This window comes from Nilaparvata lugens, chromosome 11 (genome assembly GCF_014356525.2).
Source record: "Nilaparvata lugens isolate BPH chromosome 11, ASM1435652v1, whole genome shotgun sequence".
Classification (NCBI taxonomy): Eukaryota; Metazoa; Arthropoda; class Insecta; order Hemiptera; family Delphacidae; genus Nilaparvata; species Nilaparvata lugens.
In genome coordinates this window covers 44,183,713-44,199,823 of record NC_052514.1, presented here as the reverse complement: position 1 = coordinate 44,199,823, position 16,111 = coordinate 44,183,713, and the positions used below count along the sequence as shown (strand labels likewise).

At 37.2% G+C, this 16,111-nt stretch overlaps 1 protein-coding gene across 1 annotated transcript in view; it reads right to left on the bottom strand.

Annotated features, from left to right (window-relative positions):
- The window catches only part of LOC111051701, a 79,027-nt gene that overhangs the window by 19,527 nt on the left and 43,389 nt on the right, over positions 1–16,111 (bottom strand). Inside the window, 7 exon segments of the mRNA XM_039438519.1 lie at positions 326–678; positions 4,840–5,211; positions 7,079–7,184; positions 8,422–8,626; positions 10,149–10,653; positions 11,732–11,963; positions 14,312–14,470. Of these exon segments, the coding sequence (XP_039294453.1) occupies positions 326–678; positions 4,840–5,211; positions 7,079–7,184; positions 8,422–8,626; positions 10,149–10,653; positions 11,732–11,963; positions 14,312–14,470 (1,932 nt within the window).

Below are 16,111 nucleotides of genomic sequence, written 5' to 3'. Positions count from 1 at the left end.
CTTGGAGGTGCACGAGATTGATATTTTTAGAATCTATGTGCTAAATTTGGAGATCTAAATCATTCCCGTTTTTCCGGTATGCAATCCACAAGTTGACATGTTTTGATGCGAACAAACACAACCCTACTCTCTCTTATTAAATAGAAGATTAGATGCCACGCGAACCAATCAGAGAAGGCTTTTTTGAAAAAAGGGTTCTCAGATTGGTTCTCATGGCTTTTAATCACAATTTAAATTTAACAGGCTTTCGTGCAACAGAGCCAAATATTTGCTTCTGTAATATCGTACTCACAAATAATAAAATAGAATGAATTAAAAGACATACCTTGACCTGCTGCCCACTAGCCGTCTGTATCTTAGCCTGCTCCAGCTGATGCTTCACCAACACCATCTGCTGTTGTTGCAGAATCTGTTGTTGGCTCGGCTGTTGCTGCGCCTGCTGTTGTTGGTGCTGCTTCTGTTTGACAAGCAGCACCTGTTGCAGCTGGCGAAACTGTTGCGGCGTGATCTGTTGTTGCTGTGAAGCATCACCAACAATCTGTTGCTGCTTCACAAATATCATCGGCTGCACTGTTTTCTGTTGCTCAGTTGTTGACTTCTGTTGTTGTTGTTGTGCCTGCCCGACCTGTTGTTGTTGTTGCTGTTGTTTGAGTACTATCATTTGTTGTTGTGGTTTACCTAGAACATCAGCAGTTCAAACTAAAGTCAACATTGATAATAATTAAGCTTGATTTCAACAGTATATCAGTGCCAGTAAAAGTATTATACTACTTAAAATATGATTCCCTTATGTACTAATGAGACTATTCATACTCGCTCACCCGTACTGAGTGTGAATACTCCAATAAGAACTCATGTGAATTATATTTCCACTTTTAAATATGTGGGAATCCAGCTTTATTTTTCCATCATCTATACAGGGTGTTTCAGAAGTAGTGTCGAACATTTTAGGGTATTGTTCCTGGATGATAGGAGACTACAAACCCAACCAAAACCCAGCGATTATCCTTATAGCTGCCACTTTGTTCTTTTCACTTAGGAATTTTTATCTCAAGAACGAAATGTTGTATTGATCTGAAATTTGGCATTAATATTTATGCTATAAAGACTCAACTTTAAAAAATAAAATAAAAACGTTTTGATGTAAATTTTCAAAATGGCGGTCATTTTAAATTTTTGATGGCAAATTTCACAAAAACCGTCTACTTTACAGAAAATTTACAAGAGACAAAAAAGTTAGCAAATTTTATCAAGATTTCAAGATAACAGAGAAATTTATTATTTTCGTATTGCATCTACGACCATTTTTCAAAATTTAAACATCAATATTACATTTTAAAATCCAATTATATTTAAGATGAAGATTAATTTAAAACTCGGTATGGCTCCATATGGCCATCCAGCTGATTTTACAATGTTTTTCAGATGATCTTTTTTGTCCAAGATCATGCATGCTATACGAAAATAAAAAAATTCTCTGACCAATCTTAATAAAAAAGGTATCCTTGAAATCTTGATAAAATTTACTAACTTTTTGTCTGTTGTAAATTTTCTGTAAAGTAAACGGTTTTCGTGAAATTTGCAATCAAAAATTTAAAATTTTGAAAACTTACATTGAAAAGTTTCTATTTTATTTTTTAAAGTTGAGTCTTTTTTAGCAAAAATATTCATGCCAAATCAATACAACGTTTCCTTCTTGAGATGAAAATTCCAAGTGAAAAACAAAATGGCAACTATAAGGATAACCGCTGAGTTTTGGAAACTTCAAATATGTCATTTATAGTCTCCTATCATCCAGGAACAATATCCTAAAATGTTCGATACTATTTCTGAAACACTCTGTATATAAGAGACAGTACAAATATTTGCACAAGGAAACAATTAGATACATAAAATTTAATGCAGATGGATCACTCAAATGTGGAATTGATTAAGATGGTATCTTTATCAAAATATAAATTAGATTGACGAATAGACATAGTAGACATTTTGCCACGATTGGTAGATGGACTTGTTGGTGGGGTGGATGTGTTTTCGCATGACCCATCGAGTTTCAAGGGCACAAAAACGATGCTTCTGAGAAAGAATCAGAATAACCATAGAAGAAAATATAGCATGAGAAGATACCCCATGGTATAGGGCGTTTATGTTTCAATTTTACAGTTAATTCAAGCCGATATAATGGCAGTGTTTGATTAGCAATGGTATTGCTACCCCTGTCTATCATTCAACAAAGCAGATAGCGCTATCTCTCTTTCTCGCTTTGCTTTGATGACAGATCGTCTTTAAACAATTTATAGTTAATAATTAATTAACAAAATATTTCATTTAAAATTCATTATGAGATAATTGAGAAATATAATTTCTCGCTTAATAAATTATAATTGATTATTTTAAACGAGAATGAAGAGTTAATATTACAGCAATAAACCTGTCTATAGAAGGCATTGATAAGACAGAGGATCGGCAACGTTGTTCTGCTATCTTTCTCCACTGCCATTATAACGTGGACCTCACTACAGTAGTACTTTTTTGTGAAGCTATGTGACACTGGTTGTCTATCATACTGTGCCGTTATCACACTCTAACCCAGCCGAAACAGTAATAATAGACAGTAATCGGCCTGAGTTAACAAAGAATCGGCTTGAAATTTGAAATTTTGGCAACTATATATATTCTCAACTATATCCTGTTATATTGCAATATTTATTTATTGATTCAATTATACACAATTATTTATTAAAATAATTCTTAAAATAGATGAAATAGTGAGTAAATTTTATTGGACAACAAACTCGGTCTTTGTTATGGTAAACGCACTGCCTTCCTTCCCCTTTAGAGCTGAAGTTAATAACAGTCATTAGATCATGACAGAGACCCTGAAATTGATCAGGTGCGACCTGAAACCTCTGACACCAGACCTGAGCCAGCCAGGTCACTCGATATTAATATATAAAGCTGGAGTTGGCACAATTTTCCGAAATATCAATAATATTGCCTTGAACCGAGAAGCACCCCACAATAGACGGCTGAAAACACAACCAGGTTGTCTTCCATAGCAGTCACGCTAGGTCTCTTGGTACTCGACCTCTATCTCTCGCCTTGGGCCATATGAATAAAACCAAAGCATATGCTCATGAGCATGAGCATGGAGCATAAAGCCGCGTCCACACTATGTCGATCGACTCTGTCGACCCGGTCGATCGATAAAGTCGCTCGACACCTTCGACTGTGTCAACTCGACAAAATTGCCTCAGTACATGTGGACGAGTCGACCGACAACCATCATAAATTTTCATACATAATCGAGTGTTTTATATTTAATCGAGTGTTTTATTTTAAATATAAATCGAGTTTTTATATAAAATGAGTGATGATGAAGATGCTGGAGCAGCGGCTTCTGCTGCAATTCTTATTGCCATCTTGGGAAGCCAAAAAGATCGTCGCCCGCGGAGATTTTGGGTACGGCCTAGCCTTGTTCGAGGCAGAAAAAAGTATAGTACAGAGGAATTTATGGAAGATTTATTGCTGGATGAGGTTGACGAATTAAATCTAGAATATAGATGTGACGCGGGCTTTAAAAACTTTTTTAGAATGAAAAGTTCCGATTTTGAAAATCTTTTGAAAATGATTCATTTTCAATAAAAATGTAAGCACTTGAACAACAGTATAGCACTATTCTATTTTTTAAAACGGCAGTGACAAGATCGACACGTCCACACTGGTGCCTTCGACTCGACTGTCTTTGATCCGGACCGACCTGATTCGGGTTGCGTTCGACTCGACTCGACAGCGCTCAACAATGTCTAGCGACACGTCCAGACTTGTTCGACATTGTCGATCGACTTTGTCGATCGGTGTCGATCGGCATAGTGTGGACGCGGCTTTAGGTTTTGCTCATGAGCATTAGGTAGAAGCATAGGCATTTGTTCATTTTTATATGAATAAGCTTTACCTTATACTCTTACCTTATGCTCCTGAACTCTGGAGCAAATGCTCACGTATTTTAAAGATTTTTCATCAGCTGATTCGCCTTTGTGGCCTTACTTTGTTTTTATAGCTCACGTAAGCGCTAAATATGCAAGTAGGAGACACCGCTTATGTTTGCATCGTCTGCTCTGTTTTCTTTATGAATTGAGTTTTAGGTTAGTTGAGTTTAGAATTCTGAAATAATAGCGTGAAAAATGTAATCTCTATAATAATCTTCAGCATAATCTTATAATATCAATATTCTTCTTATAATCGTCTACACTCTCATCTTCTTAAATGCCTATTTCCTATTTTGTGATGGCTATCTTTATATCAGATAGTTATCTTTTGTAGGAATAATGGTGATATATATCAAGGTTGAATCTAAAAATAGTTTTTTAGTTCTCAACTATTGTTTGTGATCGTATCTGGTATAGTTTCCTCTCACTCACACGAATTAGTTGAGCCATTTTACTATGAGTAATAGCTGAAAAGCTGCTCCAGAGTAGACTCACCTTTTTGAAGCATTTGCTTTAAAAGTTCAGGAAATGCTCTAGTTTATTCATACAATTTTGAGCATAAGGTTTTACTTTTGAGCAAATGCTCAAACTATTTTTTTGATGAGCATGAGCAAAAGGTTTTGCTCACGTTTATTCATAGAAAATGAAGCAAATGCTCCATATTTTAGAAGTATAAGCAAATGCTCAACCTTATTCATAAGGCCCAGTGTATCTGTGTTGAATTGAATCTCTATCTCGACTTTACTTATATTTCTATCTCTCACTATTCGAGCACCCTTATGGTTCAAAAAAGATGTGTTGAAGATTTGAAATAGATTGATGAAAGCGACAGTTATCGTCTCTCACTCACCAGCCTTTTGTTGTTCGCCAATCAGCTGTTGTTGTTGTTGTTTGGCCAGCTGAAACTGTTTCTTGAACTGCTGCAACTGGTGTTGTGTCTGCTGCTGTTGTTCCAGCTGTTGTTTGACGAGAATCTGTTGCAGATGCTTCTGCTGTTTGGCCGTCAGCTGTTGTTGATCGACCATCTGCTGATTGATGACAATCATCTGTCCGCCACCGCCGGCCGACGTCTGCTGATCAGCTGATGTCGCCTGCTTCATCACAATCAGCTGTTGTTGTTGTTGCGCTGGCTGTTGCTGCAGCTGTTGTTGTTTCTGCTCATTCAACAGCTGTTGTTTCAGTAACAGCATCTGTTGTTGGGTCATGTGGGCAGTTACCGGTCCTAAACAAACACAAGCATTCATCCATTGAAAAACACAGAAAAATAAACTTCATAAACAAACGAAACGTTGCTACAAGTAACCTCTATGGTGAGGTCGTCCACGTTATAAGTGTTGCTATCCTTGTCTATCATCTCTGTAGCAACCTCTATAGTGAGGTGGTCCACGTTATAAGTGTTGCTATCCTTGTCTATCATCTCTATAGCAACCTCTATAGTGAGGTCGTCCACGTTATAAGTGTTGCTATCCTTGTCTATCATCTCTATAGCAACCTCTATAGTGAGTTCGTCCACGTTATAAGTGTTGCTATCCTTGTCTATCATCTCTATAGCAACCTCTATAGTGAGGTCGTCCACGTTATAAGTGTTGCTATCCTTGTCTATCATCTCTGTAGCAACCTCTATAGTGAAGTCGTCCACGTTATAAGTGTTGCTATCCTTGTCTATCATCTCTGTAGCAACCTCTATAGTGAGGTCGTCCACGTTATAAGTGTTGCTATCCTTGTCTATCATCTCTGTAGCAACCTCTATAGTGAGGTCGTCCACGTTATAAGTGTTGCTATCCTTGTCTATCATCTCTGTAGCAACCTCTATAGTGAGTTCGTCCACGTTATAAGTGTTGCTATCCTTGTCTATCATCTCTATAGCAACGTCTATAGTGAGTTCGTCCACGTTATTAGTGTTGCTATCCTTGTCTATCATTCTAGCACCGCATCATTGTCAGATCGTTTCAAAAATGTAGAGATATAATCAATTAACAAAATAGTTAATCCCAATCATGAAAATTTATTATCGAATCATTGGAAAGTATATTTCCTCGAGGGATGAAATATAATTGATTATTTTCAACAAGAATGAACATTTAATATTAACTACATCAGATATACCGGTATCAGCTATCCTCTATAAAAGGTAGTAGTGACAAGGCAGAGAATCGGCAACGCTGTACTCATATTTTCGTCAACTGCCATTATAACGTGAACTCACTATAATTGTAAGGTGTCTGAGCAGAATGTTTTTGAATTAGATTTTCTGTTGTTGTATTCAGTAGAAATAGATCTTGGCTCTAGAACCACTTTACTCTACCACTAATAGTATTCTTAGTGCAAAGCCATACGAAGCGTGTTTTCGGGCGTTTTCAAACGAGTCGGCAGGGCAGAAAGCTCTCCGATTGGGTGATTATTAGGTTTTTGGGTTGGTATTCGGGAATCAGCCAATCAGAGAGCTTCTGCACTGCCGAATCATCTGATAACGACTGAAAAAACGCTTCGTATGACTTGGACCTTAGTATTTGTAGTTTAGTATGAAATAGTTATTTGTGCAACTAGTGCGCAAAGTGACAGTTTGCTGCACCGAAAGAAACGTTTACGCCCGAGCCGTAGGCGAGGGCGGAATGGTTTGTTGAGTGCAGCAGAGGAACTTTGCGCACGTATTTCACATTAAGTTTTTCCTACAGTTACCATTGAATATGAAAAGTGGGTAATTATGGGTAAAATTGCCTGAAATGCTTCAAATGTTTTTCTGTGTAATTTTATTATTGATAAAAACCTTAATTTATTGTAAAATTGAATAAAAATGTTGTCCTTGGTTATAATAATTATATAATACTAATAATTAGCGCGTTGTGCTTGGTTGCACCTCTGCTCACTATAGCAGCCACAGCAGTCACTGTTACCAACTTCATTTTGATTTTGCTGCACTGTTGCTCCATATAACCTACTAAGTATTTTGCGTTGCCATGTTGCAAATCTGGAGTGCAGAAAAATGTTTCCCGCACTAGAGCGGAAAAGTGATTCTTTGCGTTCTGTAATCAGTGCAGCAATGGCCACTTTTCAACGTAACTGTAGGAAATAATTATTGTACAACTCACCACCAGCCTGTGTAGTGATAACTTTGACCAAAGACTTAGCGGGCGTGGTTTTCGTGATGCCTTGCAATGCCTGTGTCGAAACAGCCCCCATCGCTAACTTGTTCAACTGTAAAAATGAAGAAAAACAAATTGGATAACGACACTGGCTCAAATGAGTATTAAAAGAATAAGTTCCGGTTGCACAAAAACCTGTTAAATGTTAATCAAGATTTTATGACACGAGAGCCAATCAGAGAAGCCTTCTCTCCAAAAACACATTCTCTGATTAATTATCGTGGCATTTAATCATGATTAAAATTAACAGGCTTTCGTGAAACTGGGCCTCAGTTTGTCAGGGAAAAACGATTAATAATCGTGGCATTTAATCATGATTAAAATTAACAGGCTTTCGTGAAACTGGGCCTCAGTTTTTTCAGGGAAAAACGAAGACAAGAAATGGGGTATCAAGCTTCATTATTTTAATTGTTAGTCATGTCGGTTAAACGCATGTTTCCTAAGATAATAAGCGTTGAAGCAAAAATTTAAAAAATCAACTCTTAAACTATCTTTATTCCTTTAGCACAAGGGGTAGAGATTGGGACTTTTGATATGCTCACCTCCTAACTGGTCACAACAAAGCTGCAAAGTCAAAAATTGTGTTAGAAATAAAAGCATTCCCTCAAATTCCTTTGTCAATAAATTATTGGTATATTGTTGCAAAACTGGAGATTTCACTCTCAAAGATAAAGCTGCTGCAACAGTCGTGGGGAAATGCGTGAATTGTAAAATTATACATCAAATAGAAGAGAATTTGATGATCTATAAGCTAATGATTTTTAAAAAGTGATGAAAGCAAGAATAGAAAAAAATGGAGACAAACGTGTTTCTTTCAAAAATGTCACACCTTCAAGAGCGGATATCTCGAAAACTATAAAACATATAGTAAAAGTTGTTTGATAAATATTGAAGGAAATTATATAAACTTCAATTTTGTATTGAATAGTTATGGCCATAAGATGCATAGTTTTCGAGTTATAAGCGAGAAACCAGAAAATTGTACCTTTGAACCACCATCACCCCATTAGCACAGTGGGTAGGGGTGGGGACTTTTTATATGTTTACCTCCTTACTACCCTCAACAGAACTGCGGGGTCGAAAATTGTCTTTCAAACTTTCTTTCCCCTTCGTTGACTGGACTATATTGTTATATTAATCTTTTTACCATAATCCTTTTACTAGCCTAGTTGGCTTACATCTCACTCGAGCTTTAAAGACTCTCATTATAAAATCGTTGTATAAATTACTATTAAATTTGAATAGTAAACTTAAATTTAAACTATTTAATTTCATTCAAGTTCACTTACAGTAGCCTGAGTTGCACTAGAATCAATGATACTGGAGGCGGCTGCTGCTATTTCTTTACCGCCCCCAGCCGGCTTCAGTGTCTTGATCTGGCGCTGCTCCGGGGTGGCAACTCGCCTCACTGCCCCCACTCCACCGCCTCCTGGGTCCATTATACGCCGAACACCCGTCACTGCCAAGTTGCTGCCCCCAGCTGCATCTGATATCCTGATAAACAACAACAAACAACAAGTTTGAATTGAAAATGAATTACTTCTATTGCCATTTTAAAAAATATATACATGATAAAATCGTACAAAAATGATAGCATCAGAAGAATATATCCCATGGTATAGAGCGTTTATGTCCCAAGTTTCACTGTTAACTCAAGCCGATAGTCCAGGTAGTATTTTTGGTGAAGCAATGTGACGCTAGTAGTCTCTCATACTAACTGTGCTGTTCTCACACTCTAATTATTACTGTCTAACAGTAATAATAGACATTCGTCGACAGTGATCGGCGTGAGTTAACAAGAAATCGGCCTAAAATTTGGAACATAAACGACCTATACCATAGGAATTTTCTTATGCTATCTTTTCTCTATGATATAATACAATATAGAACTGCGACCCCATGGATTTCTTTACGCATCTTAGATATAGATAAAGAAACCTATAGGATCGCAGATGGGTCTTTTTGTGACCGGGCGCTTAAAGCAACTAGACTATTAAATTAAAATTCAATTGGTTTATTAATAAACTATGACATATTTACAAAATATAAAAGTGTTATGAATAACATGAATAATTCTCCCTGCCTGGATGATTTGTCCGTGTGCAGGGAATGGTATTATGCAGAATATATTGCTTTTCCTACAGATACCCTGAAAAGTGACCATTTGTGCACTGATTGCAGGCTGCAAAGAATCACTTTTCCGCACTAGTGCGCAAAGTGAGTACTTTGCGTACTCCAGATTTGCAGCATGACAACGCAAAATAGTTAGTAGGTTATATGGAGCACCAGTGCAGCAAAATCAAAATGAAGTTGGTAACAGTGACTGCTGTGGCTGCTATAGTGAGCAGAGGTGCAACGAAGCACAACGCGCTAATTATTAGCATTAGATATTATAATGGAGGACAACGACAGCACAGTGCCACCACAGCACACACCACACAGCTGCCCCCCGCCATTCAAACACACATACATTATTCAGGCAATTTTACCCATAATTACCCACTTTTCATATTCAATGGTAACTGTAGGAAAAATTTAATGTGAAATACGTGCGCAAAGTTCGTTTGCTGCACTCAAGAAACCATTCCGCACTCGCCTACGGCTCGGGCGTAAACGTTTCTTTCGATGCAGCAAACTGTCACTTTGCGCACTAGTTGCACAAATAACTATTTCTACACTTTTTTCCTTGACAAAATCGTACCAAGAGACTTCTTTTTTCCATTTCATCTTGAATCTCTCCTCAAAAACAGACTAAACTACTTTCATCCTGATTGAAATTTATATAGTGAGGGGTTATCAAATTAAAACCATGAATCATTCATCTATAAGACATGAAACATACAAATATAAGACATGACCATCAGATAAATATGTCTAATAGTTAATTAAATTTAACAAGTGTTCTAAAAACCGGGCCTATTATACATGAATTTTCTATTGAAATGCGAATTGTAAATAATAAAACACGTGTGGTGGATATGCACCATCACAAAAATGATTATCATTATTATCTCACCTTCTAACATTCGATACTCCAGCTTGTTTGGCCTGTTTTGTTTTCGCCGCACCTTTACTTCTTATTATCTTCTTAGGAGCGCCAGGCAAGGTAACTTGCTCCATTCCCCCTTCCAAAGCCACTCCTCCTGTCTTCTGATTGGCTCCCGCAGCTCCAGCCGCCTTCTGATTGGCTCCTGCCGCTCCAGCCGCCTTCTGATTGGATCCCGCAGTTCCAGCCGCTTTCTGATTGGCTCCCGCCGTTCCAGCTAACTTCTGATTGGCTGCCGCAACTGCAGCTGTCTTCTGATTGGCTGCCGTGGTCTTGTGAGTGACCGTTTTGGCTGCAGCCACTGCCAACGTTTGCGCTATGCTGGTCACTCGTTGTGTTAGCACTGGATTGTTGGCAACACTGGTGCCCTGTGTTAGGTGGATAGCGCTGTCCGTTACAGTGTTGCCAACTGTGCTGGTGGTAACTGTGTTCACAGCTGTTGCCAAGGTCGACGATAAAATTGGCAGCACTGTAGCTGCAATCAAACAAAGCTTGGGATTAGTTGTGGAAGTCACACCACAGAAATTATCAATAATAATAATAAGTGACCTAGCTGGCTAAGGTCTGGTGGCAATTTCAGGGCCTCTGACATGACCTAACGACTGTTATTCAGGTAGCCGGGACCCACTGTTTAACGTGCTCGGGACACGGGAGTGGCCCGAGAAAAATACCATAGAGAAAATATAGAACAAGAAGATATCCCATGGCATAGGGTGTTTTTGTTGTAAATTTCACTGTTAAATCAAGCTGATAGTCCTAGTAGTTGTTTTTGGTAAAAGCTATGTGGCGCTAGTAGTCTCTAATACTGTGCAAGGTCTATAAATACAGGTCATGAGACTCATGTTCCTTATGGAGCGGCCATTTTATGGGGTCTTTATGGCGGTACATTTGAAAATCCAATCTAATTCAATTTGCTCGTAACAAAATTGTGCATTTTAAAAACAATATTCTAGTTCAGATAATATGTAAATTCAGGTTTTCAATTTTTTAATAATGAAATTTCAATAATAGATGCTTTAATTATTCATTTATTTATTATTAAAAATTGTTCTTATTCTTGTAGCTCAAGGATTATGATTCAAAAAGCATTGGGACAAGACAGAAATATGCGAGGCCAATTTCAAAAAGAGTTTCAAGTTCCCGATCAATTAAATCTAAAAATCAACAATTCAGTTCCTAGTTGGAATCTAAATATTATTATTCTGTTGGAACAATTTATTTTACAATTCAAAGCCAAGCAATATTCCTTGAACAATATCACAAAATAACACATCATGTTGTTCAATCCATAACGATAACAGCTGATAAATTTGAAAATTGGTGAACTAGGACCCCATAAAATGGCGATTTTGCAATGCATCACGGGATTGTGTATTTATAGACCTTGATACTGTGCTGTTCTCACACTCTTACCCGGCCAAAACAGTAATAATAAACAGTAGTCAGCTTGAGTTAACGAAGAATCGGCTTGAAATTTAAAACATAAACAACCTATACCAAGGGATATCTTTTCTTAATGCTATAAAGAATTATAATATTATTTTTGAGCTGACCTTCGCTGGTGTTGACCTGTATGGGAATGCCGGCCACAGCTGCCGCGGTCGCTGTCACCGACGAATGATCCTGCAGCTGTAGCTGAATCAGCTGCTGCTGCTGCTGCTGAATCAGCTGTTGTTGCTGCTGCTGCTGAATCAGCTGTTGTTGTGCAGCTGCTGCTTTGCTGGCAGCTGATTTGGATTTGGACTTGCCGCCTGGAGTCGTCGGTTGGTCAGACTTGGTTTGGCTCTGCAAACGATCAATCAATCATGTTAATCTATATAAATAAAAATCGAGCCTCAAATTTTTACATTCAATAACTTTTTCATGTGTGCACCGAATTTGATGATTTTGGTTTAGTTGTGTTTGTTATGTTCAGGAGCAGGTTTATGGCCTATAAAATTTATGATCTGACTTCAGGACTCTTTCCTACTACGGTCCTTCAAAGTTTACATGTAATCCTTATGGAAGAATATTTGTGAACTGGCCACACACAGAAATAAAAATCAGCTGTTATAATCATTGCGTCATCCAACAGTCGTCGGTAGATCAGTTTTTCCAGTTTTTTCTTTCTACTGATTCACAAAATTTTAATAATAAGCTTGATTAATTCAATATGAAGTGATAATTAAGTGTTATATTTAAATATAGTTTGGTGTTTCAATTTCTCTAAATTCAAAATGTTTAGCTTATATATATTTTTGGACGAAAATTGAACTTGAACGTTCTACAGTAGAAACAACCTATTTTTTGGACATTTTATTAATTTATCAAAATTTGGGAATAAAATAGATTTGGGCGAAGCCTGTTGTTCCTTCCTAATCATATTTATATGATTTGTGATTCTTTCCACGAATAAATAAATAAATAAATAAATAATGCCGCGGTGCGAACGACGTCCAAACTTGGGTCGTAGAACTCGAAATGCTGTAAATTTAGAATATGCACGGGAAGGAGATATGCCATTCAATTTCCCAGCAAGCTGCATTCAACTATATCTAAAAATACAAACTGCTGTACAACTAACTAAACACATAGGAATTCCATATTGAGATATAAAATAGTGATTGTTGGATAATTCTCATAAAAATATAGTGCATCAGATTAAGCCAAGACTAAGCACACCAGAGGAGGCGCGGCTTGGTGATACATAGTGTTGATCTTATGGAGATCGCCTTATCACACCGTTCCACGCCATGTCCGATTCAGTGTGTGTGAGTTCTTCCATTCAAACCAATATAAGCCAATTTGCACCTGGATGCAAAATGCTGCATCGCGCCTCCTAAGGTGTGCATCCAGCTAAAGTTTGTCATGAGATGCATTAACTATTTGGCGGTACGAAGTTCGCCGGGCCAGCTAGTTTTGAATAAAGATGAAACAAAAGAAATACCTTTACGGACAACTGAAGCAGGTAGCTTGAAAGTCAATGACAAAAATATAGAATCAGTCAATGAGATAAGAGTGCTACGAGTGGTGATTGACTCTAGCCTTACATGGAGACCTCATCTGGAATGCCTAAAAAACAAACTTTGAAATTTTTGTTCTGAGAAATCTAAAAGCTACCCTGGATTCGACTGCTCTTAGAAGTGTTTATTTCTCTCTGTTCCACTCTCCTAACCTACGGAATTATTTTTTGGGAAAATTCTAGTGGCGTGAATAGAGATGTTGTCAGTTCCACATAATGTATTATACAAAACTATAATGGGTTCAATGCACTTGAGGCATCATCATCAGTGGTATCGCTTGTCTGGTGCCGGCGAAGTGATCGTGAATTTCGAAAATGAAATAAAAGCAATGCTTCACCAGCTCCCTCTTTAATTGCATTCTAAATCTTTTCCCCTCCAGCCCCTTCATGTTATCAAGTAAGGATATTAATACCTAAACTTTTAACCCCCTTAGCATATAGTGTGGGTCTGGTTGATAGATTTGGCTAACTCGGAACTCGCTGACTCCATGTTAAACTGCCATCTGAATCAAAACTGCTCTGATCATATGGTATTGATTCATATGGCAGTTTAACATGGAGTCAGCGAGTTCCGAGTTAGCCAATTCTATCAACCCTGTGGGTTCTATACTGTTCATCTCTAAGATGGTGACGTCTCCAAGTATCATAAGAGTGTATCGAAGAGCCTTTAATCCATTTTTTGGTAGAGAGTTAGTGGGGAGGATATTTTTAATATTCTTTCCGAAGAATGGACATTGATATGTCCAAAGCTCCACCAATTTATGTAGATGCATGACAATATAATTATTATCTATAGTTATTATATTATTACAAATTGCTTTTTCATATCATATACAGTTCAATAATTATTTTCTTAGTGTATATTATGTAAATTCATCTATAATTTTGCTGTATTGTAAGCTATTGTATATAAGTGTATAAGCCAGTATATATTGTAATCTACATAAATAAAGTACTCAATCAATCAATCCATACTATTTTCGACAGACAAATACATTCTAACTAAACATTATAACATGGACATCAGTATGAGCGTTGAATAGTTGAACCTGTTGTGTTTTATGACGATAATTTGGATGATGCATATGGATGAATTAATGGATAAATAAATGAAAATATATAATTTACTGACGTTAGCAGCAGCGGCCTTAGCCCTGGCAGCCTTGCGAGTGTTCTTCGGCTTTCCCGACTTCTGTTGGATTTGGTGCATTTTCTCGAATTCGTCTTCAGTCCTATTACGATGCAGATAGATCCAGATCTTCCGTTTAGTCTCATACTTAACGCACGGGTCCTGTCAATCAAACACACACATTAATCAATAGATAAATCTTTCCCAAGTACTATACTAAAAAGAGTATATAAAGCAAAGAGTATTGGCTGGAAATGGAGCATACTTCAGTAACATGAAACTTTTGAAGAACAGGCTCATATGTAGAAACACAAAACTTAAAATATATGAGAGCCTAATTCGACCTGTTGTAACGTACGGCTGTGAATCTTGGACGTTAACAAAAGAAGACAAAAACCATTTAGGCGTTTTTGAAAGGAAAATCCTAAGAAAGATTTATGGTCCAGTTAAAGAAGGAGAGGAGTGGAGGAGAAGAACTAATTCAGAGCTCGAGGAATTGATAAAAGGCCGAAATATTGTAAAATTTATTAAGGCACAGCGGCTTAGATGGTTTGGACATATCTGTAGAATGAACGAAAACAGAATGCCTAAAATAATATTCAAGGAGAGGCTACATTCAAGAAGAAAGATAGAAAGGCCGAGAATAAGATGGGAAGATGAAGTGAGAGACGATCTCCAAAAAATGGGATATAGAGGATGGAGACAATTAACAGAGGACCGAGAAGCGTGGAGAGCTGTAGTGGAGGCGGCCAAAGCTCATATTGGGCTGTAGTGCTAAAAAAAAAAAAGTACTATACTAAGACACATAACCTCTAGCTACATTTGGACTGTTGTAAAAATTAGAATTGGAACCGTTTTGGGCGTAAGTTAGCCTGTGGTACTTTTCTGTAAGTTGTATAATTCTGAATGATTTAATAAATAAATAATAGTTATTTGTGCAACTAGTGCGCAAAGTGACAGTTTGCTGCACCGAAAGAAACGTTTACGCCCGAGCCGTAGGCGAGGGCGGAATGGTTTCTTGAGTGCAGCAGAGGAACTTTGCGCACGTATTTCACATTAAGTTTTTCCTACAGTTGCCATGTTGCAAATCTGGAGTGCAGAAAAATTTTTCCCGCACTAGAGCGGAAAAGTGATTCTTTGCGTTCTGTAATCAGTGCAGCAATGGCCACTTTTCAACGTAACTGTAGGAAAAAATAATAGTGAGGCCACTATAACGGCAGTGGAGAGTTTTCATCTTTTATACTTTTCTTGCATCATACTTTTCTATATTATTGTTTCTATACAATCTGCATTGACTGACAACTGTTTTTATCGATTTTTTAGGATGGATTGTTCCTTCAAAAAGCTTTAATATAATATCGATTCAATTTGAATCCAAAAGTCAAACGTGTTGTTCAAAATTTGGTTGAACCAACAAAACTTGGGTTTACATTGGTTTTGTGGATTCAAGTAGATGTTGAACATGTTTGACTTTTGGATTAAACTTGAATCTATATTCATTAAAGCTTGTAAACTAGACTTGTAGTTTACAAAATGCATTCTGCTATTTGTGTAGTTGAGAAGTTGATATTGTAGTAATTATTCATATTGAATGAAAAAGACTAAGAAATTGTCAAAAAAACACAGAAAATCTGTGGTTTTTGACAATTTCTTAGTCTTTTTCATTCAAATGCATTCTGTATTGCATATCCATACTTTTTCACTATTAAAATTAAACTTGAATTTTAAAAACACTTATGAAGTGAAAATGCACTTATAGTCTGTCCAGTTTGCCATGAGTCCTGAAAGATTAAGCCGACCCTC